The sequence below is a fragment of the Protobothrops mucrosquamatus genome, unplaced genomic scaffold (assembly GCF_001527695.2).
Source record: "Protobothrops mucrosquamatus isolate PMUCROS unplaced genomic scaffold, P.Mucros_1.0 scaffold1849, whole genome shotgun sequence".
NCBI classification, from domain to species: domain Eukaryota; kingdom Metazoa; phylum Chordata; class Lepidosauria; order Squamata; family Viperidae; genus Protobothrops; species Protobothrops mucrosquamatus.
This window is the reverse complement of record NW_015387979.1, coordinates 56,901-82,404: the sequence shown is the minus strand read 5'-3', so window position 1 is coordinate 82,404 and position 25,504 is coordinate 56,901. Positions and strand designations below refer to the sequence as shown.

At 40.4% G+C, this 25,504-nt stretch overlaps 1 protein-coding gene across 1 annotated transcript in view; it reads right to left on the bottom strand.

Moving 5' to 3' along the window:
* Positions 1-1,447: 1,447 nt before the first annotated feature.
* Positions 1,448-25,504, bottom strand: part of NEO1 (neogenin 1) — a gene marked incomplete at its 5' end in the record, with an annotated part of 36,030 nt that continues 11,973 nt past the window's right edge. Inside the window, 21 exons of the mRNA XM_015823366.1 lie at positions 1,448-1,916; positions 2,671-2,807; positions 5,238-5,495; positions 6,464-6,622; positions 8,375-8,467; positions 10,257-10,495; positions 11,573-11,717; positions 11,982-12,050; positions 15,694-15,888; positions 16,638-16,745; positions 16,879-17,017; positions 17,164-17,339; positions 18,824-18,919; positions 19,279-19,473; positions 19,838-19,948; positions 20,777-20,921; positions 21,391-21,440; positions 21,757-21,895; positions 23,003-23,151; positions 23,274-23,428; positions 24,303-24,462. Of these exons, the coding sequence (XP_015678852.1) occupies positions 1,833-1,916; positions 2,671-2,807; positions 5,238-5,495; positions 6,464-6,622; positions 8,375-8,467; positions 10,257-10,495; positions 11,573-11,717; positions 11,982-12,050; positions 15,694-15,888; positions 16,638-16,745; positions 16,879-17,017; positions 17,164-17,339; positions 18,824-18,919; positions 19,279-19,473; positions 19,838-19,948; positions 20,777-20,921; positions 21,391-21,440; positions 21,757-21,895; positions 23,003-23,151; positions 23,274-23,428; positions 24,303-24,462 (3,002 nt within the window). The remainder of the gene's footprint in view (positions 1,917-2,670; positions 2,808-5,237; positions 5,496-6,463; positions 6,623-8,374; positions 8,468-10,256; positions 10,496-11,572; positions 11,718-11,981; positions 12,051-15,693; positions 15,889-16,637; positions 16,746-16,878; positions 17,018-17,163; positions 17,340-18,823; positions 18,920-19,278; positions 19,474-19,837; positions 19,949-20,776; positions 20,922-21,390; positions 21,441-21,756; positions 21,896-23,002; positions 23,152-23,273; positions 23,429-24,302; positions 24,463-25,504) is intronic.

Here is a 25,504-nt window from a genome sequence, read left to right as displayed (position 1 = left end):
TATTATTTTTTCAGCATGTTAAACTGTCATCGTAGATTATGGGCAGCAAATATAGAGAGGAAACAGAATTTTACCAGCTTATTAGGAATTTATTTATCTCTCCCAACCCACTCCTCTCTTCTACTGGCTTGGGCAGCACCTGAGTCACAAACATACACATCTACATTTTTCCCCCTTCCTCTCTCCTGCAAAGTTAATTTGTTTTGATTGTGGTTCAATACTGGAAGTATTTCCCCAAAACCTTGAAGATGATCTACAGCTACACAGAATGATGGCTCACATAAAGCTTATGATTGATCACTGTATGCTAAAGAACCTGAAATAAAACTCCCACTTCAACGCTTCAATATCAGGAAAGACACAACTTTAAAATCAAACATTCAAACAATAAGAGCGGTGCTGCTAAGGTACGCTGCGGCATCTGAGCTTAAAGGACCCAACATTTATAAGAGGGGTTTGCTCAACGGAACACCCTTTCCAATTGGCGAGAAACAGACTAAAGCAGGGGTATGCAACCTTGGCGATTTTGAAAGACCGGTGAACTTCAACTCCCAGCATTCCCCAGCCAGCCAACTCCCAGAATTGACTCCCAGTCAATTCTGGGAGTTGAAGTTGACAAATCTTACGTCATCAAGGTTGAACACCCCTGGACTAAAGGATGAATTTACAAAGGAGATGATAACTTAAGTCTTCATTCCATTTTGACGATTCCCTTTGATGAACCGGGGCTGGTTGAGATGGTATCTTTGAAGCCACAGGTGTGCTGCTCACTTTCTTTCGCTAAGGCCTTGGATGGACAGAGGTAATGACCAAAGTGAGTAACTGCAATAGAGTTACGTCGTAGTCATCCTTCAGCATACTGTGTTATTTTTTCCAAGCCACTGCGATTGGGGAAATTACTCGTAATAATAAGTCACAACTGGGCATATTGCAGGGGAGGGTTTAAAAGAGTCCGACGGATAAAGTTGCATTGCATTGTCCCTGTAAACAATGAAACTTCCTACCACTCTGTGGCTCCCAGCCCAAGGCTACTTATTCTACTCCTGTACTGGAAATGCTCCAAAACAAAAAAAGTTTCCTCGGTGTTACATTTCAATCCAAACAGATAGTTAACCTCACAGCGATGAGAAAGGATCTAGTCAGGCTTTTTGAATTATTATAATATAAAAATAAAAAAAAACGCTTACAAAAAGCAATGCAGCATACCCCGAGGCCATGGATTAACTGCTGGGAGGTGACAGAATTATACACGCTAAAAGAAATAAAAAATAAAAATCCGAACGAACAAATGAACGGAACAATCCACACTGGCAATGAATTCCCGTATACACAATAGAACAAGCAATCGGACATCCTTCTAGGCTGTGGGGGAAACAACACAAATTTCTTTTTTTTTTTTTGTCAGATTACACTTTTTAATAAAAAAAAAAAGATACAATAAAATAAAAACACACAAATAAAATTTTACATAAATGTGAATGTCCAACACTGAAAAAGCAGGGAAGGTCGCAGCTCCGAGACAAATGCGGTCTCCGATGGAGGCTAACTTCGTCTGGATGCTGGATTCCATCAGCCTGAGACGTCGCCCCATCCCTTCCTCGTATCAGCATCATCGTCTCAACAGGAAGCGGAAATCCCAACATTCAAAGAGGTCCGTTTCAGCCCCATGAGCGAGAAGAGTCACTTGGTTAACCAGAAACGGGCCCTGATGCTGCTGCCGCGGCTGGTGGCAGGTCTCCTTTTGTGCTGTCCCCTAGTCTTTATACATTTCCTTGTGCTCCAAGGCGAAGTCCCAAGACCTGTGATTTGGAGTCATTCCTTGGGGAAAGTGATCACGCTGTGGTGATGGCGTTAAGGTCCTTCATTAGTCCTTCCAGGTGGGCCATCTCTTTGGTGAGTTCATCCGGTTCGTAATTCTGTAGGAGATTTAACAGGGTTATTGGACAAGATGAACTGTCTTGTGTGGGGGAAAAGGAAGGTTACCAAGAGCCCTTAGACTTATATACCGCTTCCTGGTGCTTTACAGCACTCTCTAAGCGGTTTACGGTGTCAGCATATGGCCCCCAACAATCTAGGTCCTCGTTTTACCGACTGCCAAGCAGCCAGGAAAATCAGAAGATCCAGGCAGTTCAAATGGTTATAAAGATTTATTGCAAGCTTAAGCTCTCTACAAGAATCTGAACTACTAACGGCCAAAGCAAATTGGAGGTAGATAAGAATCAATGGAAATCAAGGTGGGCTGGACTTAGTTCTCCTGGGGGCACAAAGGGCATATATTTATGACAGTTGCAGCATCCTGGTGGTCATGTGATCACCATTTGCGACCTTCCCAACTAGTTGGCTTTTGATGCTAAGCAAGTCAATGGGGGAAGCTGGATTTGCTTAATGACTGTGTGATTCATTTAACAGCCGAAGGGATTTGCTTCATAAATGGGCCAAAAAGGTTGCAAAGTTAGATAGTACTCCCTTAACAACCTCCTTGCTTAGCAATGGACATTCTGCTCCCACTTGTGTTTATAAGTTGAGGACTCTCTGTATTTGATCTAGTTTCCCTCTGCCTTCAGTGTGCAGTGGGGAAGGGTCTCCCTGCTATTACTTTTACATTTATGCACCGGCACAGAGCCAAATATGACATAGTGTGATCAAGTCATAGTCCAGAAGTACACTTACACTTTCTGTGTCTTCAAGCATCCTTGTGGTTTCCTGCACTTCAGGGGCACTCGGGACTACAACTGGCATGGGAGGCCGAGTCCTGCCTAGAGTTCCAATTGATGCTGTCTTCACTGAATGAACTGGATGGCTAGAAGCTTGACACAGTTATAATCACGGTCAATCTCTTAACTGACAAACGTATGTAATGGCATGTGGATAATGAACCAGGTTTGTGGTGATTCAACACAGTCGGATGCAATGACATTCCTTTCAGGTTTTGATTCTGCACCAAGTCTACACACAGCCCGCCAACTACAAATCAACGGACACTATTATAACTGAAAAACCGCAGAAGCCAAAGACTGAAACTGTTATTTAGAAGCCTTGAATGAACCTAAGCTGGGAGGCCGTAAGGATAATACTTTGGAAAGCAGCGATATATGATCCTAGATGTCATGGACGTTTTGCTGGGAAATTCGTTTAGGAAAATGACGTTCCCAGGGAAAGTCAAAACAGGAAAGATGGCAGCTGTGTCATCGTGATCCAAACCCCTCCCCTTTTGTATAGGCATCAATGAGCCATAGATACACAAAAGGATGGTGCTTCAATTGTAATGCCACAATTGTCTTCTTCCTTGCTTTAATGAGCCCACTTGGCTGCTGGGAAGGAAGAGCAGGAACCACTTAATAGCAATAGCACTTAGACTTATATACTGCTTCATAAGGTTTTACAGTCCTGTCTAAGCCGTTTACAAAGTCAGCATCTTGCCCCCCCCAACTATCTGGGTCCTCACTTTACCGACCTCGGAAGGATGGAAGGCTAAGCCAACCTTGAGCTGGTCGAACTGCTGGCAGGGGGCAGAGTCAGCCTGCAATGCTACGTTCTGCCACCACAGCTCTTAATAGCAATAGCCCTTAGACTTATATACCGCTTCATAAGGCTTTACAGTCCTGTCTAAGCAGTTTACAAAGTCAGCATCTTGCCCCCCCCCCCCAATTATCTGGATTCTCATTTTACCGACCTCGGAAGGATGGAAGGCTAAGCCAACTTTGAGCTGGTCAGGATCGAACTCCTGGCTGTGGGCAGAGTTAGCCTGTAATGCTGCATTCTAACCACTGCACCACCACGGCTCTTAAGGTTCCCTATTTTTGTGGAATTGAGTCCTATCACGGCACCCATGGCAGAACCAGACCCACCTAGCCTATACGAGCATCAGTAACATTTATATCCCAAGTGCAAAGAGATGGGAAAAAAATTATCTTTGGAAGAGTCCCATGGCAATTGTGGTTTACTCAGGGGGGATTTATTTATTCCAAATATTCAACTTTCTGCAACCAGCTTTGATTTAGTACTAGCTATATTTGGGTGATGGCATAATTTCTGCAGCATTTTGACCTTGCCTCTGGCCTCACTACCTCAAAATTCTCATTTGCCTCAGACCGACGGGCAATATCTTATTACTTGCCACTCCTTAGGACTTTTTATTACTTATTCCTTTTTATTGGTACAGCACTCTGTACACATTGAACATTGGACTGGACCCAAAGACTTTAGAGCTCCTGATTATCTGAGAAAGCAATGTTTTAATTGTGATGTTTTTAAAAATGCGATGATAAGTTTGAACACAATTCTGTGAGTAGAATTAGAAGGCTCAAGAAAAGGGCAAAATCATTTTTATATAAACTGCACAGATTTTTTTTCTTAAAAAAAAAGCAAAAGGTGGGGAACGTGGCTATTTTCTTCTAAGCTTCCCTGCTAAATTGGCAAGACAGGAGAGATCAGTTCTTTGCATTAAAGAAAATAAAAGGGTCAGTGTAACAAGAAAAGTGATTTATTCAATACCCCCCACACCAAGACATTCCTGCAGAAGAGTGCCATTAAGCTGATCTTCTACAGTAATTGTGACTTTGTAGCAGTTGTCAAAAACTTCAAAGAAGTTCTGACATTTGTTTCTGGATCAGCGTTTTTTCACATTTGGCAACTTTGAGATGTGAGGACTTAAACTCCACACGTGCTGGCTGGGGAATTCCAGAAGCTTAAAAAAGGAAACGCCAATCTAGAACAGGCGTCCCCAACCCCCAGGCCGTGGACTAGTACCGGGCTGCGGCATGCCAGCAACCGGTCCGCACAAACAAAGCCCCATCCGTGGGATGCAGGCAGCACACAAAACCATTCATCCTTCAGTCCACGGAAAATCCTCTCCACGGAACCGGTCCCTGGTGCTCAAAAGGTTGGGGACCTCTACTTTACAAGCATGGCTATTGTAACTATTGGCTGTATTTGCCCTTAACACTAAGCTAGCAATTTAAGGATGTTTTAACACCCTGGCATTGCCTAGTTCAGGGGTCCCCAACCCCCGGGCCGTGGACCGGTACCGGGCTGCAGCATGCCAGCACAAACAAGCAAAGCCCCATCCACGGGATGCAGGCAGCACACAAAACCACGCACCCTCCAGTCTGCGGAAAAACCTCTCTCCACAGAACCGGTCCCTGGTGCCCAAAAGGTTGGGGACCTATGATCTAGAAGATGTGTTAAGGTATTGCTCACCTATCCTCTCCATTCAACTTTCCCTCTTCCGTACTCACCTTGCTGCGATAGTAAAGGGGTGCTTGGCAAGGCAGGGTCGTAAGCGCTGCCAGTGGGTGGGACGGCTGGCACAGCGAAGCTCTTCAGAGGATGAGAAGGACGGACGTGGGCAGTGGGGAGATTCTGGCCTGTCTCCTCTTCCTGGGTACTGGGTAGGTAGGATGCCGACGCACTCTCTGGCTCTGGGTGTTCGGCACAACATGTCTGAGACGAAGAAGCTGGCATGGTGTCTGTGCTAGGCGTATTTCGAATCGTTTCTGGAAATGAAGGAAGTGAACCGTTAACTTTAACTTTTCAACCTAACACTCAGAGAGTCCCTGAAATTGCCCGGCGCCTTCAATGCTATTCGTTGGGTCACAAACTCTCTTTAGTTCCAAAGAAGGCCAACAAGCTGAGAGAATGAAAAAAAAAAATCACCCCAAAGCTCACTTAGTTAGCACTTATACACAACTCTACACTGCTGCTAAAGTTTTATGCTTTTTATTAAGGCTACATAAAGGGTTAAATTGTTTTTGTTTTAAATCTTAGCATCTGATACAATCACTGAATAATATTAAGCTTTCCAAATCACCCACTGAATTTTCTATCTTATTCATCCCTTCAGTGAAGTGTCTGGAGATTTCTTAGTTGGCTAGCTTTCAGGTGGTTTTATTAATGCTAGGTATAGATTCCTCTAAGCTGTTAGTTTTTCCACATGCGATGCAAAAACGGGGACTCTTGATGTTGGAAATTAAATCAGATGCTACTAGCGCTCTACAATTAAACAAGGGAGCGTTCTCACTTCAGAGTCATTATTTGCAGCTTTAATAATAAGAGAGCAAATTATGCAAATCTAAATTCTCAACAGAGAAGCTGAATTACCATCAGATCCAAGATTAAATAAAATTCCAAAAGCTTAAATGTGCCGTTTACTAAAAGCACAGAAACGACCACCTTATTCTCAGCGCTTAAGGTGTGGAGGGCTGTTGAGCAGTTTAACAGTTCGACTCCCAACAGAACAAAAGTGCGGCAAAACAAATCAAATCCGTCTACAGTGTGTGTGCCGTTGCAAAAGGAAAAAGGAGCACATAATTAGTTCCAATCAGTAGATACAACCTTCCGAGTTTGGTAGATTTGGGCTAGAGATGGGCCACCCAAACAGGTCGTTTGATATCTGCAATTAGATCGCGTGAGGTTCTGGTCCTCACGATTCTCTGGTCCTCCAAAAACTGACCGTTCTTCTCACCTGTGGAATTAGCCCTGTCTGAATGGGACACAGATGTGCCAACTGGCCATAGGTTTGCCTGATGATGGAGATAGTTGCAGGTTGGAGAGGCCAGGCTGCCGGAGTGGAAATGATGGTGAGGGTTATCAAGAGAATGGATGGGATGAGCACTAACCACAGCTGCGAACGAACATAAGACAGAAAAAAAAAAGCTTAACAGAAGACCAACCGGCATGCGGGCTGAAGTGAAGCCCCCCATCCCACTTTCATCAACAAAAATGCATTGAAACAAACAGACAGAGAGACCAGGACGCCCGGTTCCAGAGATCTGGAAGAAGAGACACTGTTCTGTCAAGAAATCCCCAGGGATACAAACATTAGGAAGCAAGAATTGCAGATGCTGGGCTGGCTGGGTGCTGAAAAGCATCTGATTTGCTTGAAAGGAAATTTACTGGTTTCCCGGCACCCTACGCTGAGGTGAGACGTGAGATTGAAGCACAGATGATCAAACTGAAGCGTCTGCCATATATGAGCAAAGAGGAATTATGGTATCTGAGGATGGATTGGCAGCTAGGCGTTGGATCATAATTAGGAATGGGTAATTTTGAACACGGTGTCTCCAACTTTATGGCATTATATAAACGTAATTGGATGCATTCCTCCACATAAAATTGTTCAGTTGATGAACTCGATTTAAAGTGTACAGAAACACATCCCCAAATAAATCACTGATATGATAATTTCCCTTCAGTTCACAATTTCTGCACTCATGCTACTGCCGAGTTCATTTATAAATCTTCGATTCTTAAGTAACCTTAAAGGATCATATTTTCACTATATAGATTGTTTCCTGTGTTGAAATCAACAGAGAAATCCTAGGTTTTAATTGAGCTGGCTGCAGATCCATTACTTTCCGCTTGCTGTAGTTAGGTTATTCTTTAACCCATGTAAACATAATGCTTTTAAAATAAAACCCAAAGAAAGTTTAATTCCCTGTTCCCACACTGCCAATGGAAGGGAATATAGTTGTGAGATCATGATAAATGATAAACCTGCAATGTATCTTATAATGAATAGTATCAAAGATCTGAATAGTTTAAGATATATTGCAGATTGGAATAAAATAAAGAGTACAGCTTACAACAAACTCAGTAACTCAACTATTCTCATGTTACTGGTTCCATTATTCTATGCCAGCCTTTAGCCATAATAAAACTTAGTTTTCCAGTAAAAAGAACCACACATTAACAGCACACCATGATAGAAAGAAATAATCTCTGAAAATGAAGGAACGTTACTGATCTCCCTTTATTAAGGTTGAGGGGGAAAAAATAGCAGGATCTGGCTAATTTACAATTGCAATCTGGCACTGATCTGTGTGGTTCTGGCATTTATCTACTCCATAACAGTTAAATAGATTAAATTGATAGAACCCTCAGTTGTACATGACCATTTTTTGGACTGGCCATACATAAACAATGGCTGTGCAAACTCCATTTTTGCTGGTAATATTTGTAATTTAACTCTGCTAGGCTTGTCATTAGCATATTGCTATGGAGAACCATAAATTACATCCCTATACTAAGGTGAAAAGTCCAAGCCCGTTCATTTCCGGGTGTAAGTCTAACCTGTGATATAATGCAGGCTATTCTGCTCAGAATATCTGCACGACACACAGACAGGCAGGTTGAATTATTTTCTGCTGCTGGGATGAATCTACAAAAACAAGAGGGCCTGGGGTTGAAGTCCCAGTCGAAGGAAAATGTAAACAGGCTATTTAGCCAGAAGTTTAATTACTGCTCTTAAAACTTGGGCATTGGACTATTGCTTTAAACGTACGGCAAGCTAATCTTGCATGGATGAGATGGAGCCAGAACCGTGTTTGACTCAATCAAGTCGGCTTTGGGAGGTAAACCCTGAAGCTAGACTTACGTTGAGGAGGTTGAGAATCAAAGGGCATCATCATCTTTGGCCGCATCCCTCTTCTTCCTGCCAGGGTGGACATGCTATCCTCTGACTCATGCCCTGGATTCAGAAGATCAAAAGTTAGGTTCTGCTCGTCTTGATGTCCATTAGGAAACAGTGGTGGAGAACCTATGGCACGCGTGCCATAGGCGGCACTCAGAGCTCTCTCTGTGGGCACACGCGCCATGCCCCGGAGATGGCAACTGTCCCTCTTCAACCAGCCGTCCGCTAACTCGCCGAGGTCTCAGGTGGCTGGATGCATCCCAGCATGGCTGGTTTCCCTCCCCTCCATCCCATCCCTCCTGGCCTCACATGCTCTCCTTTTCCCGGGCACGACCCACTGCATCGCCTCCTCAGCTGTCAGCTGGCCGTCCAGCTCAGAGGCGGCTTCTCTGAACTGCTGGCGGCGGGCTGCGGAGCCCCAGAGTGCGCCGGTCGAGGAGCTGGCAGGCTGTGGCTCCTGACGGACACTGTCGGCCCCCATGCACTTGCTGGCCTCTGTGTGTGGGGGACGATGGTGTCAGGGAGCAGCCGCCCCGGCCCCTGCCTCGCCTTGCCCTGAGACAATGGCAACCCCGCCCTGCCTCGCTTCACCTCGCCTCACCCCGCAGGACGAGCCTCCTGCCCACCGCCCCACCTGCCAGAGACCCTCTGGATCTCCCCCAACCCTGACTAGCCCCCCAGGTGTCCCTCCCCACGAGCAACATCAAGGTGACCACGCCCACCTTGGCCAACCCACCCAATCTGCCATGACCACCACAGCCACGCCCACCCAGTGGGCCACGCCCACCTGGCACCCGGCGATAAATAAGTGGGTTTTGGGTTGCAGTTTGGGCACTCGGTCTCTAAAAGGTTCGCTATCACTGTTAGGAAAGAACCGTAAGATTCAGCAGGAAAGCATTTTAAAACAACCATCTTTTCCTAAAGAGGGGCCCTTCAAGTATTGAAAAAGTATTTTCACTGCCTTCAAAAAAAATGTTTCATTCAAAGAAATCTGCAGCCTTTGCGGCTGAAATTCTCAAAAGTGGAGAAGAATCCACTTTTTAGTAATACAAATGATATGCTCGACAATAATGAGCCATTAATAGCATTACTACTGCATTTTTTTTTCTGATTTACATTCTGATTGTCAACGCTGCTAACACTGGATGTTTTTGCATTGACAACAGATGGAAATGTAGCCATCTTTTACCTTTTTGCTTTTAGAGTTAGATGATGCTGGGAGGGGGGATGTGAACGAGAGTCCAGCTAGAGCCAGTGTTTCTCAACCTTGACAATTTTAAGGCATGTGGACTTAAAGGCATGTGGACATTGCTGGCTGTGGAATTCTGGGAGTTGAAGTCCAAATGCCTTAAAATTGTCAAGGTTGAGAAACACTGAGCTAGACATAACAACACTGAATCCAGCGTGAGAAACAAGGTTATTGTAACCAGAGCTGATAAGAAATTGACAGGAAAGGAAGCCCACACTTCAAGCTAATTGGGGAATGTGATTTATGACTGTTAATTGGAGGAGGGAATTATGCTTTGATACTATGTGCTCAGGGGAGGGGAATTCAGTTTTTGGCTTGATTATGCAGTACCGATGTTATGCTACTCAAAATAAAGATTCTTTAAGGTAAACAATGCCTCGAAGTTCTTTTGAAGAGTTTCATCTGTCGGAACCATGACATCTGTTATGTAAACATGGAATGATTAGTAAAAAAAAAATTTGTGGCAACTGAAGTGAGCTGTCCTAATAGGGGAATTTTCACAACTCTTCACCACAATCTATTCTATGCAACTTTGTTACGTCGGGTTCTATCATTTACTACCAAGCTAAGAATGAGGTCAGCATCATCTATCCTCACCTCTGTATGAGTTTCGTCTCTGGTGAATGTTGCTGTCCATAGAGTTGTCAACGGGTGTGATGTCTTGGGAATTACGAGGGATTGGGGTATCGGTCATGATAGGATTGGGATCTGGAGATTTATCAATAGGCTTCAGCTCCAGCCTCTCGTGATGGATCCAAAGATCCGGTGGCTTGACGTCCTTGGAATTGCCTTTGTATTTATGAGACCCATTCACAGATTTACAAGCGGCTCGTTTTCTTTGAAAGGAAAAAAAAAACCACTTATCCCATTTTCCTGCAAGAATGATCTTCTATAAAAGTATCTTTGCGAAGAATAACGCTGCCCAGTAGTACTTTTTGTGAGGGTCCTTGGTGCTCTCTGAGCTTGACTGTTTTCTTGCAGATTACCCAAACTAGGTAACCTCATTAGTACAAACAACCAAGCTCAGAGAGCAGATTTCAACCCTGAGCTACCAATATTTCCCTTTATTAATATGCTTTGGATTGTGCATGAAGGATCTTCATTCTTTCTTTCCAAATGCTCATCTCAAAGAAGGGTCCTTACGTATCTTACTTGGGTGCCAAAGTCCATTCTGTACCATCAACATTTTTACCTCTCAAGCACCGAGAAGCAGCATGAAGGCAAACAGTTACTGTTTTCACTTCTGCTGACTTTAAATATTGGGGACTGTCCTGCCACTGGCTGCTGTATATCCTGTGGCAATGAAAATCACCTCATCCACACTTAATGCAGAAGGGGAAGGAAGCAGCTATGGAGATGACCTTGGAGAAGTCATCCAGAAGCTGTTAAGACCACCAGATCTTATCACTGTAAGCCTATCTCAATAAAGCATAATTTTAGCCTTCCTGCAGAACCAGTTTCTTCATCTGATCTACTTCTATGCTGGCAAACAGAAAAAAAAGAAAAGAAAATATTATCAGGGAAGAGTGAGGCAAATGTTCCTACCATGGAGAAACAGAGGCACAGCAGCTCATAAAAAAACAAACAAACCCATCCACCCAAAATATAGTTCTGAAATGGTTTCAACTATACTGAATCCGAACCATTATTAACTATCATTGCATATTATCTGAATACATTAATTCACCCTCCAACATTATTCATATTATAGAATCAGAGAAGTCTAGAGCTGTTAAGCAGGCACAGAATTTTTATTTGAGAAAGCCCTAAAATTTAAGTCCACAAAAGTAAAATAGGCAACTTTAGTGTGCCTTTTATTTTGCTTTCATTGTAAATCTGTATCCCTGAAACCAGCAGAAAGACATTCACTCACTCACCCCCCCCCCCCAAGGCAACTGAAAACAAAACCTTACTTTTTTTGGTGAGAGGTGGTCCGTCGCGTGCAAAATACAGCAACAATCACTACAACCACAATGGTGATCACTCCCACAGACACAATTATTATCAGAAGCATATTGTATTCTAGGGGGGAGGGGCTGCCATGAGGGCTGTTGCTTCCTAAGAAAGAACAGAAAAATTACTCAAAATTATTTTAGAGCTGTAATTTCAATGTGAATGAAAGAATTGAAAATTACTGCTTAGGCTAAATCAAAGCCCATGTTATGCGAGAGATACATCCTGCCTTGTCAGGAATTCCAACTGAGTTTTTCTCTAATAAGCCCTTGACACTGAAAATTGACCTGAAAATCACTATATTTGGGGAAATTATAACATGAACCGTTTCAAGTGCTTGGCCACAAACAGAGATGAGAAGATACTGACCACTGATGGGTGTTTTATAATCTGTTCCAACATCCACTGGCCGGTTTCCTTTTCCTGCAGATCCCAATGCTGAAAAATAAAAAAGTAACATGTTCAGGGTTTTGACTATCTCATCTTGTTCACTTTTGAAAATTTAATACATTGTTCTTTTGGTTTTACACAGATCACAGATAGGCAATTTGTGGCTCTCCAGCACCTATTCAGTTTGAGATTAAATTACCCCAAATATGGATTATGGTTAGGGTTATGGGAACAGGAGGGTTCCAATAGGCCAACAACTTTTTTTAAAAAAGAGCCCTCTCAAAAACATCAATGCCAAGTTGTGCCAGAGAATTTAGATTATTTTGCTAAAGAATTTTAGTGGAAAAATATTGGACTTTTTTTGGGGGGGGAGGGAGTTAAAGGAGGAAATAGGAACAGTTCGATTCTCATAATACTTTTGCTTCAATCCCCAATGTTAAAACGCTAAAAAAACAAACCCTAAAGCCCCTAAAAATATATTTGGAAGTGTTAATTACATCCTTTTTTGTAATCTCATCAAATAACTGGTCTCTGAAGCCCTCTAAGAGGCTGAGTTTTTGTCTGATTGCCCACCTATCTCCAAGATAGACACATACTCCAAGTACACACACACACACACACAGATATACACCGAGAGATTGTAGCAGATATTTAAAGACGTCAAACTAATTATATTAATAGCGATAATATACCTTTGTAATCAAAGCCTAAATCTTTTCTGATAACAAGACAAAATGTAATTTTATATACATGTAATTTTCTGTACATGTTTTTCTTTTTTCCTAATTCCCTTTCCCCCATTTTTTTACAGCTGGAGCCTAATGCTTATCTTACAAGACCTCATACTATCACTGATATGGCAGGTATTTTCAAGACATATTAAATCCAAAAGGGAAGTGGGCACATTATGATTATCCCCCCTGCTTAATCCTTTCTAACAAAGCCCAGATCACATGTAAGAATCTCTACAACCGATGTAGCATCCAGTTCTTGACAAATTCCAGTTGATAGATGTTCCTGTCCTTTGGGGGCTGATAAGAAGTAAATGTAGTGAAAAACTCACTTCAAAGAGAACACAAGGCTGGATGATTGCAACCGTTCTTTGCCACTGAGGGCCTTTATTATTCTTATTGCTTTCTTGCTTTCGTTTATTTAAAGCTATTGTATATTGATTTTGGTTTCTGATAACCATATACAAACAAATCCTTATTTATTTATGTGAATTATTTTTGCAACCGTATTGTCAGGCCTTCTAAGAAATAAAGGAATACTATAAGAGTAAAAAAAAACAACCCTAAAAGATTAAAAAAAAATCAAAACTCCCATCCAATAAATGGAATATTTTCATTTTAAAAAGAGCGAAACGTAGTGGCATACAGAGAGTTTAAAAGTCACTGTGGAGTTTTTAATTTGCAATAATTTCACTTTAGATTTTTTAAAAAATTGCATACATTCCAAATATACTGTCCGCCAAAAGGAGCCCCAGGGTTTTATATTTTAAAATTTCACAAGAATATTGTCATTCAATAGCACAAGTAGAACAATAATACTCATAAAAGATAGCACCACAACATAAAGCAGATTTATTGGTTTACCTTGATCATTAGACATTTTATCTGATGATTCAGCTACCAAGGCAAGCACAGGGGAAGAAGAAGCACACAAGAGAGCAACGTTCAGTGACATGGAAAGAACAATCTCTGAAAATGATACTCATATTGGACACTATGAAACTCAAATGTCCTCCATTACCGAATGGTCACTTAGTGACCATTCAAAATTCTGATGGGACCTCCCTGGAGGGTATTTATGACCCAAATTCAAAGTTCTGATGGGACCTCCCTGGAGGGTATTTATGACCCCCCATTATTATGTGACCACATTTCAGGTGCTCAGCAACCAGCCCGCATTTACGGCTGTTTGTAGCATCCCGTGGTCATGTGACCGCATTTTCCTGACTGGTTTTGTTGAAAAACTGGCTTTGGTTAATGACTGCTGTAAAAGAGGCTGTAAAAGTCAGGTGGGTCACACATGGTTTACCCAATGTATAACCAGCACTATAAAGGGCAGGTTCCAATACGGTCATAACTTGAGGCCTACCTGTACTACTGCTAAAAACGTAGGTGGAATCTTTCACCTAATGACAAAACCTTTTGCAAGACACAAACTTGGGGCTGAAAAGAAGCAGAGGCACCCATCTGTACGGTTTCCTCAACAGCCTGTCGCTTGAAGAAGAAAAGAGAACGAGGAAGCAGCAGGCCAGAACGACAGCAAGGAAGGAAAGAGGCACGAGGAATAAAAAATGGGACTTTTCTCCCGGCTTGCTTCAGCTTTGACCAGCCGTGGCATGCCATCCAGCTCCCAAAAGATGAATCCTGGGAGAACGCATCTCTCAAAGAGACAAGGTTGCCCACCCCTGGGCTAAAGCCTTTCAGAAAGCATTAGCTGCTCTTCAGATCAGCCAATATATTACATAAATCTCAGAAACCTATTTCCTAACAAAAACATTCCAGGCCGCTGCGTTGCAGCGTAGAAGTCCAGATAATAATAATAAGTTCTTCTAATGAAGACAATGCCTGATAAACAATCTGCTAAAAAAAACCCCATGTAAAATATTGCTTATCACAAAAATACCCTTTAATTTAGTGCTTATTGGTTTTCACCCTGCAGCAGAGGTTCCCAACCGGGGGTGTGAGACGATATTCCAGGGGGTGTGAAAACTTGGGTTTAGAAGTTTCAAAATTATAGCGTATATGCATAACCAGGTATTACTTTTGTAAGGGGTGCGAGAATGTATCAGAATCTTACTTAAAGGGCTAAGGAGATTTTAAAAGATATTAACTGATTTAATATTTAGGACTTAGATTTATAAGGGAAATGAAAATTAGCCATTAGCATATAGTTTTGAATTATAATACGGAAGTTGGATTGAGACAACAAAGGATACTTTATTAGTAAGTGATGAGGTACTAGGATGAGCAATAGAATATATTTGTGAAATTAAGTAAGAATGTACTTAAATAAACAATATGTGTGTTTTAGATATGGCAACTATTTTGTAATGAAATAAGGGAAATTTGGGTTACCCGAAGTCTAAATATTTAAAGGCTAAATTGGAACACTGTAATTGAAGTTAGGTAAAATTTAAAAACAGGACATGGATATGTATAAGTTAAAATATATTGATAAATGCCTTAATTGATTGAGTTATAATTAGAAATGTATTAATTTGAATGTGATATAATAATCAAGGGAAATAAGAGAGGGAATTTTTGATGATGTAACCTGAGACATGTACGAAAGATCTTGTTACTGGACTATTGATTACCCAATCACCACGCTGCTTCCTAAACACTTGGGATGTAAAACTGGAAAATTAATAAAACTTGTTGTTGTTTTTTAAAAAAAGAAACATTCTAGGGGTGCAGGGTATAGAAAATGTTAGGAACTGCTGCCCTACAGAAATAACATGAAAGAATTACTACCTACCTTTCCTTTATCACAAACGTTTTAACAACTGTTTGTTTCCATCCACCTGGGTCATGGCAAAGTAAAACCAAAATCCCAGATAGAAAATTACCTTTTTAAAAATGTTTTACAGCTCCCGGTACCAGGTGAAACCCATTTTTCCTCATCAATTGCTTGTTTCATATAGTAAATCAGAAGCGTTGGGCCTTCCGCTGCAACCTACCTTTAGGTGTCCTGAATTGAACGGCCTCTGACATAGGGCCCATGCCTTTGGAGTTCCGGGCTTGGATCTTGAAATAATACGCTGTGTCAAGGGTCAGCTCTTGAATCTGGTGGGTCAGTCTATTGCCTACGACGGGTTCAATGACCCAATCGTGTATTTCAGCATTGGCATCGGTGTTATAGTAAATTATGTAGCCTGCGTAACAAAAACAGAAGAGCTGGTGAGTTATGAAGGCATGTCTCCAAGCTCTGAAAAAAAATCACGTTTTCAAGTTTTCGTCTTGCAATCTCTTCTCCTAAAAACACAGGTTTTGAACTATTGCCATTAGAAAAAGTGTGTGCGTTTAAGGAGGGCGAGACCATCCCTCCCCATCCATTCATTTTCTTTTAGCCCAGCCCTCAACCACATGTACACCTTCTTCCAGATGTTGCTTAAACTGGCAAATTTTGTATGTGCCAAGAGTTTGTAAACATATGTAGTAAGGTTGTACAGCACTTCCAATTCAATCCCCCAAAGTGGTTCAGAGTGCCCAAGGGCACAAATACAGCATCTCTTTTGCAACTCTGTCAAGTAGCTATTTCTTTTCCTGCCATTGGGCAGCTGCTCTCCACAGCTGTTGTGCAACTCTGCCTGGGGTGGTGGGAAGCTACTTAAGAAGTTGGAGACAAGCAATACATCTCTAGTCCTCCGTACTCTGAAGTATCTTTCTGAAATCGTATCTGAAGCATTGCACAACTCAGACATTTGCACAGGCAAGGGACAACTGCATGCACACTGTTGCATTTGTTGTGCATCCGATGAATCATCCCTTTTGCCACCCAAAAATATGTAAGCACAATCAATAAAAAAAAACTTAAGAGTGGATCCAACATAACTAGTATCTTTCTTCTCATTTATCTGTAACCACATCATCCTCACTGTATTTTATCCAAAAGACATTTCACCTGTAATTTTGCCATTGGCTTCAGATGGAGGCTGCCAGTTGACAATTATAGTTCTGGGCTTTCCTTCTTTGCTTACCACCGTTACATCTTTGGGTGGAGAAGTTGGAACTGCAAGAAAATGTCAATTAAAAACAGATCTTTATAATCCAGAGTGTTTTCTACAAAAAAAAAAAAAAGGCTAAAGCAAAGGAAATAACAACAACATAATCCTGTTAATAAAGGCATGGCATATGACGAATACCTTGTTCAAAAGTAGTGCCATGGGCTGTCATGCTCCATGTGCTTGCTCTTCGGCCTTTTGTCACCATGACAGAGAATTCGTATAAGGTGTTTGGTTTTAAGCCGGTGACCAAGAAGCTTAAGGTTGTTGTATTTGCTGTCTATGAAAATCAGAAAATAAAAGTGTAAAATATTTCGTTCCTATTGTTCCCCTTTCTCTTGCTCACTCATGGAAACAGACATTCAATTTCTTTTTTGGTTGCAGAAGGTTTGGGCAAAATTCCTGCGATCCCACCATTTTCCTTACCTTGTACTTTGTGTTTGCAGGGATGTTGGTTTTCCAGCGGACGGTGTAGTAACGGTTATCTGAAACCTTCTGGCTCTTTGGCAGAGAATTGTCTGCCCAGGTAATGCGAACGGTGTCGTGGCTCAAGATGGAAGCCTGAACTCCCACGGGTGGCATCATGGGGGAGGGGTCTGGCACTGGAGTGTATGGAGCATTAACAACAAATAAATCAACTTCAGAAGTGTCTAAAGAATTGATGGGTAAAATGTAGGGTATTGCAATACAAAAGAAAGGTGGCGTTTATACGTGAATAGAAACAAAAGGGTGGAATGCAGGGTAATACAATGGAATGAGAGGTGAGGAGTGGAGAAAAAGAGAGAAAAGCCAGAGTTAATAAGCAACATGGCACCAGCAAAAAAACAAGACCTCAGTAATTATTTTGCTTCCTTTTTAAAATACACGGCATCCACAGATTCTACAGGACTTAGCATTTGAGTAGGTTATCGAAGATAACGAGGACAATGACTTTCAAACCTGGGTATTCATTTGAAAGTTTACTAATTGGGATATACAGTATTATAGTTGCATTAAAATATTAATTTATTCCAACTCTGGAAAATCAAGGTAGAATTAGCATCCAACAGAGACAGTGATAGAGGAGTAAACAGGATTAATGCCTAGTATTAAAAGGAAAGTCTGCATTTCTGCAAGCTGAAAGACATTCAGAAAATATCTTTATAAGAACAACTAGGATCTAGCAGCCCAGCAACAAAATACCAAATCAGTGTTTTCTTTCAAATTACCTACCAGATAGTGCCTTTTGTCAAACAGTAACAATTTAACAAATCAGCTAGGATGATTAAAGGACTGGAGACTAAAACATATTAAGAACGGTTGCAGGAACTGGGTTTGGTTACTCTAGAGAAAAGAAGGACCAGGGGTGACATGATAGCAGTATTCCAATATTTGAGGGGGCTGCCACAAAGAAGAGGGGCTCAACTTATTCTCCAAAGCACCAGAAGGCAAGACCAGAAACAATGGATGGAAACTAATTAAGGAGAGAAGAAACCTGGAACTAAGGAGAAACTTCCTAACAGTGAGGACAATTAACCAGTGGAACAGCTGGCCTCCAGAAGTTGTGGATGCTCCATCACTGGAGGCTTGTAAGAAGAGACTGGACAGCCATTTGTCTGAAATGATATAGGGTCTCCTGCTTGAGCACGGGGTTGGACTAGAAGACCTCCAAGGTCCAGCTCTATGCTGATTGACTGATGGATTGATTGATTGACCTCTCTACAATGTTTAAAAGTTTGGTTTTTATCCAACTGGTCGTTTAGTTTAAAAAATGATAACGACACACAGTACTGAAAAACATAACATGCTTTTGATTGACATGGGTCTAAACCAACATGCTTACAATTATAATACTGTAGATTGGGAAGCTCAGCAAACAAATTTAAGAATGTATAATTCATGCCATGGCCAATGTCCCAAACTGATAGTAGGGGTTATAAAGGAAATCAGGAAATCACTGATCCAGATTTCAAAGTCATTGCTCAGAAGACAGTTCAGCAAATCATCTCTGAACACAGAACAAAGAAACAAGCCATCAGCAAACTAGATATGGTTTGTACTTCCAATATATTTTTTAGCTAAACCATCTTGGCTATCCTATCTTTACCTGTATAGGCTCTAGTCACTGCACTTTCATAAAGAGGAATTCCTTCACCAACGTTGTTATATGCTTTCAAAGTTATCACATAATGGGAACTGGGATCTGGAAAAAAAATTATTAATTCAATTTTTATAGCAAATCATTACTTTTTTCTATTATAATAAATGTGCTTGATATTTTCACATACAGCATGAAACCGCACGATGCACACTAGAAACATCTGTTTTCAGAGATAATTCAAAATAATTTAGCTTTATTGTATTAACTCAGGCACTACAACAAGAATTAAAGAAACTTAACATTCGTTCATTTTGCTATTATTTCCAAACATGAAAACTAGAGTGAATATAGATACAGACACTTTTATCACCAAAGGAGGACATAAAAAGCAAGCATTTGGATCAGCATTGATTTTATATTGTTACTTAGCGAAGTATCAGATTAAAATCTTTTGTAATTACCCAAATTTTCAATAGTGTAGTATCGTTGCTTATAATCCACCTTGATAGTCTGAGCGTGTGGACTGCCTACACCATACCCTATAGCATAGCCTCTGACCACAATGTTTTGGTTTTCTGGTGGGGTCCAGCTGACAACAATACTGGTTACAAGTGGACGGACGTGCAACGAACTTGGCACTTCTGGAACACGAGTTTCTACAAAGAAGAGAACTTATTTAAATACGTTAAGCTAAGAAATAATAAACCTAAAGGACTTATTTACTTTTAAGTGACGTCACCAAGTTATTTAAACCATTATATCCGCCCAGAGTCACCTTATAGGGGAGATGGGTGGCACAAACATTTAATGAATAAATAAATGTAAAATAAATAAAATAAAATACCGTAGCTTCTTAGCCCTATAAAGTACTACTGATGTCAGGACTACCTTTACTGTAACAGCTAGAGTGACAGAATCTTGCAAGTCTGGATGTGCCTCCCACCCTTCATTTCTGCCTTTTCTCACGAAGCTTTCACGTTCGTAACACATGTACTCTGGTTAAATCTTGGTTAACCATACCATCAAGGTCGCTTTCAAATGTTTCTGCTGATATCCAATCCGTAGCTATTCCTGTGCCATTAACTGTTAAGGCAGCCACTCGGAAGCTGTACTCGGTACCTCGTTCCAAACCTGGTACAAAACACATCATACTGAAATATAGTCTTCAATATTAATTGCAAGCAAGCGTTCTGCTTCTAATTAGAACAGCAATAGTTCCATTATCCTGTTACTTCAAAGTGCCCCAATGAGTATCTTCAAATGATGATTATTTCGAAGTTATCATTTGAGTCACGGCTGACACAGATCTAGTTAAACAAATAATTTTATGTTTTGGCCTTTCATCTTCCTGATGATTACTGGAGCATAACCCACAGCTAAGCAGGACAAATCAACAACGTTTGCCGTAAGGCTCCAAAAGATTTGGTTGACAGAAATTACTATCTATCAAGCCTGAGAGGACTGACACACTGCAATGACCTTTCCTGTATGTTGGTGGCAAAAGACTATGTAATTTTCCTTCAGCAAATAGGAGGACTAAAGAGTTCCAAATGATTTACTCATTTTATTTCCACAGCAGGTGGTCTTAACATTTTCTATAAAAGCAAAACACCTAGACAAACACGTTAACAAAACAAAAGTGAATTAAAATATTCTCATCTGATAAAATCTGATTTAGGGGGACATTTCTAGATGGATTAAGCCTTATTTCAAGGACAGAGAAGGCAGAACAAAAGAGGGACTTCCCGAGAGATAAGAAACGCCCGCCAATCTTTAGGATGGCTTGACTGAAAAAGGAGCATCTGTGATGAACCCACAAACTAGAATGAGCTAAGAGCAAAAGAAATATTACAAGGACAGAGAAGGTTATTTTGTATAATAGACCCTCTTGTTTTCCTAAAATAAGAAGCTTGCAGTTAGTTTAGGTTATTATTAGATTGGGAATTCCAACTTATTCACCTTCAATGAGCTGTGAAAGTTGTGTCCCCACAATGATTTCGGTGACATCACTTTTGCGTATCACTTTTCGGTAGCGAATCTTATAGCCAGTAATTTGCCCATTGTGTGTTCCTGTGGGAGGAGGCTGCCAATGCATCATAATGCTCTGTGGGAAGTTAAACGGCATTATAAATCATATTCTCTAAATTAAATTAGGCTAATTGTCATGCTTCATTAATCTCCACTATACTGGTCCGAGAAATAGTTTACACATACTTAGAAATATTATATATAAACTTAATATCTCTGACTTTAAAATTATGTATCTGGAAACAACTCAATTGTGTAACTTGCAAATAATATTGTATGTATGTATGTATCAATAATTTCCACAACATACTTTGAAACATCAACATGACTCTTCACCATTGGTCCTGAAACAATGAAAATCTTCACTATTGGCACACTGAGCTAGTACAGTCAATGATTACTGCAGCTTTTAAGCATGCAAATTGAGATTTTATCCAGTCCAAAAATAGGGAAGTTTATAAATCACAGCTGATTCATCATACACTCAAGATCTAAGGAAGAAAATAAAATGCTTCATCTTATGTCTAAAGAGAGAAGTGTCTTACCTTAGAGTTTTGCACTTCTAGTGTTAGATTCTGGGGCGCAGCACTGGGAACTAGAAATATTAAAAGAAGTTACTCAAATCTGCTTCAAAATTGAACATCTCTCAGGGAGCCCTATATCCCCAATGTAAATTAAAAATGGAATTATAGCTGTTTCAGTTTAAAATCAAGTAGATTTTACCATGATCTCCCAATTTCACTGCATTTGTGGATGTGTTTGTGCGCGTACGTGTGTGTGTAAATTTTCAGAGCAGTATCTACAAATCTACTGCCAAGATAATAATACTTTGTGTTGATAGAAGCAAATTGGTTATGTACAAAATGCAAATAAATACATATGAATTCTTTCTGTAATTGGAAAACACTTACCATCTGACAGGGTTCGAATGACAACATCTTGAGTAGAGACTCCTGGACCATGCTTATTGTAAGCCACAACTCTGAAACTATATTCTGTATATTTTTTCAAACCAATTATTGTATAGGAAAGACCTCCAACATCAATGTCCTATTTAAAAATATGAAAAATTATGATGTATAAATCATAATTTGGGCTCGATAATGTATTTAATATGCTCAATCCACATGAGGCTGAAATTATGGCTATACTTGAATATTTGCTCATTTCTGGTTCTGGAGATTTCTCTCTCTCTCCCAGCTATCCTGTGTTCATATCATAAACACAATATAATCGAGGACAAAATAATCTATTTAGATTCAAAGCAAAGCTTCCTAAACAGTCAGAATAACAAAGGCATGGTTTTTGAATAAATGAATGCTTTTATAGTTTTGCACCAATAAGATCAAAAATAAAAGGAAGTATTGACAAAAGTATTTTGACGAAACTCCCAAGATCTGGATTTCAGTATTAATTGAAATACTTGCCATAGATAATAAATATTAGCCTATCTCAAGAAATGCTAATCTTACTAATCTAGCTATTTGATTAACAATGATGGTGAAGATGTTTATATGGTCAAGGATCCAAAACGAACAAAAGTAGCTAATCCTAAAGAGAACTGTCATTGCTGACAAGACTTGTCACTCAACATTGGATAAATCCAATGAACTGGATACAACAATATATCAGGAAGACCAAAACTGTTGGTTTATCAAAATAGACATTGGTTTAAAACTCGTAGTGCAGGCATGTCAAACTCGCGACGTCACGTGACATCGCGCAACGTATCGGGCCGGTTTTGCCATTGCCGGCAATGGGGTGGGTGTGGCTTCCACGTGACGCGTCCGGCCCGCAGACCGACAGTTTGACACCCCTGTCGTAGTGGGTGAGGGTAAGCCATTGTTCAAAGCCAAAGCAAAAACTGGATTTTAATATATGTGAAAATTCATCAGAAGGTCACTCCACCAGACAATTAGCATCAGGAAAAAGTCACCTCTTCGTATATTGCGAGCAAGAGCTCAGAGAACAGGGGCATCCCTATCAGCCCATGCTTTTCTTGAGGAGACATTCTGATCTAACTGGAGTAGGGTTTTTTCTAGGTCTTAGCTATTAGCAGCAACAGCAAATGATAAATAGATCCAAGAATTATATCTCATAATCGTGATACGCAAATGTAAAAATTACTTTCTTAACATACACACTAATGTATCTCACCTGTTCATTCTCTGTTCCTTTCTCCATGTAATACAGTTTGTAGTTCTGAATCTCACCGTTGCCAGATAAGGGTGTACCCCAAGTAACAGTGATTGACGTGGGAGAGGTAGCATATGCACGAATGTTGGGGGCTGGACCTGGAAGCTGAACTAAATAATAAGCAGGGCATATTACAAAATAATAATAAAAAAATATTAACAACAAACTGTAAAAAGAGCAATGTAAATAGCATTCTATGAAATATATAGGCCCGCCGATATTTAATGCTTACCCTCAGGCTGTGTGGCTACTTTCAATGGTACTGAGCTCTCCCCAGGTCCATGTTTGTTTTGTGCTACCACTCTGAAAATATATACTGTTTCAGGCATCAGGTTTTGGACTGTCACTTGCATTTCTCCGGGATGACTTGTGTTTTCAACACGCTCCCTTTATTTAAAAAAAAGGGAAAAAAAGATTTGGGAGTGGAAATGGGCAGTTATGACTTATTAGGACAGATTATTGTTGTTTTATGTTGGAATGAAATCATCAGTTATGGGTGAATATTGCTACTGCTGTTTTGTAAATCATCCAGATCAAAGTATCTTAAAAAGTTAAATCATGGTGACAGTTGCCATGATTTAACTATTTAAGATACTGCTGTTTTGACTTACTCTAGGACAATCAATTGGGCAGCCATAGCTTTGCATTATAAAAGATGCAAAGTAACTATGATAAACTTCATTGAATTAATGTGGCCTAGATGATATAAAATAAACTCATTTGTAACCCCCTTGGTCTTCAAATAACGGACACCTAACTTTTAATACAACTTGAACAAAATATGACTTTTCAGTCAGAAATTTGTACAACATGACCTGCTTAAAAAAAGCACTACAATGTTTTTATCAGGATTTACAACCTGGGAGCCCAGACTGTTAAAAGATCTGCCACAAAAAGATGAATAGAAAAAAATGAAGCAAATAATTATTGCAGAACAGTATATATTGTACAGCATATAGAGACTCATGACTGGAAGTATTTAATACAATCTTTGCACGAGTGGAATCTGAGGGTATCTTCCATCAATGATCTATGCCTTTGGCATAGCTTGATATCTTAGCATCACAAAAGCCTGCACAATTTTGTGAAATCAGCTGAACTAAATATCTAATTCTGGTTATTTTCATATTTAAACTTCAGTCTGTAGTACTTACTAAAATTGGAGGCTGTCATACTTCGCCTATCAGCCCAATTACTGTTTTTTAGTTATGGGCCAATACTCCTAAAGGCTCACAGTTTAGCAATATTTAAATAAGCACACCTGTTACTCATTTCCTTGGTGTAGAACACTGAGTAGGTAAGATTGTCTCCCTGTGGGTCAGATGCAGGGGTCCTCCATGTTAGCTTGATGAAACGAGTAGACACAAGGGACGCCACAACATCTCGAGGGGCAGAAGGCAAAGGTCCAGTTGTAGCTGGTGCTAGATGGTCAGTAGTGGCACTGGTCAGTGAAGTGGGAGGTAATGTTGGGATGGCAACATCTTGTCATGTGCAAACATTGGGGAATATGAAGGGCAAACATCACGACGATTTAAGGAGAAAACAGAAAAAAAAACCAAAAAAAGAAATAAACAAAACCACGATGGAAAACAAAATAAAATGAACACACAAAAAAGGCCATTAAACTGAAAGCTGGCATGCGGGCAAAAAGGTAACTACTGAAAACTAATGGGAAATATCAAAGAGACATCACTATTGGAGAAGCAATCAAAAATCTCCATTGTAATGAAAGTGAGAAGGAAGGGTAGGATGAAAATTACAGATCAAGTATCATTTCATCATTAAAACATTAGTTTCTGAAAATTAAGTCTGGTTATGGGGTAATAGTTAATTTTTAGAAAACAATCTGTTCAAATCTGCAATCAAATGCATGGAGGATTATGACATCTGTCCTTAGCAGAACTAGGACAGAAATGCAGAACATTCAACGTAGCACAGTAAAACTTCTTAAAATATTGATAAATTACGTAATTTTCCATTTGGGACATTTATTTTTTAGTGATCTCAAATGCCTCACTCTGAACTGTCATACTAAAGTGGTCATGCTAATTTAAAATGGCATTTCTTTTTAATGCAACAATTATCTTTTAATTAATTGCTCTGAACAAAGAAGAATATTCAATTAAAAAAACTTTAAAATTGCATATTATATCCCTCTTCATTAAATCTAGTAAAAACTCATTAACAAAGTCATTATAACTAAATTCCATAATATGATCATCCATTCTAAAACAGAATGATTGTTTTGTTCCCCAACACTGGCCAACAGGGCTTTTTTTCTCAGAGAAAAGGTGGTGGAACTCACCTCCCTCCCCTGGCCACGCCCCCACCCAAACCTGGCCACGCCCCCACCCAAACCTGGCCACGCCCACGTTTGGCTTTGAGGGCGCCGGCGTGAGAGCCTCTGGATTCTCTGCCGCTTCTTGCTCGGGCAGGGTCGCCTAGGAAACGGGCCAGGGGCGC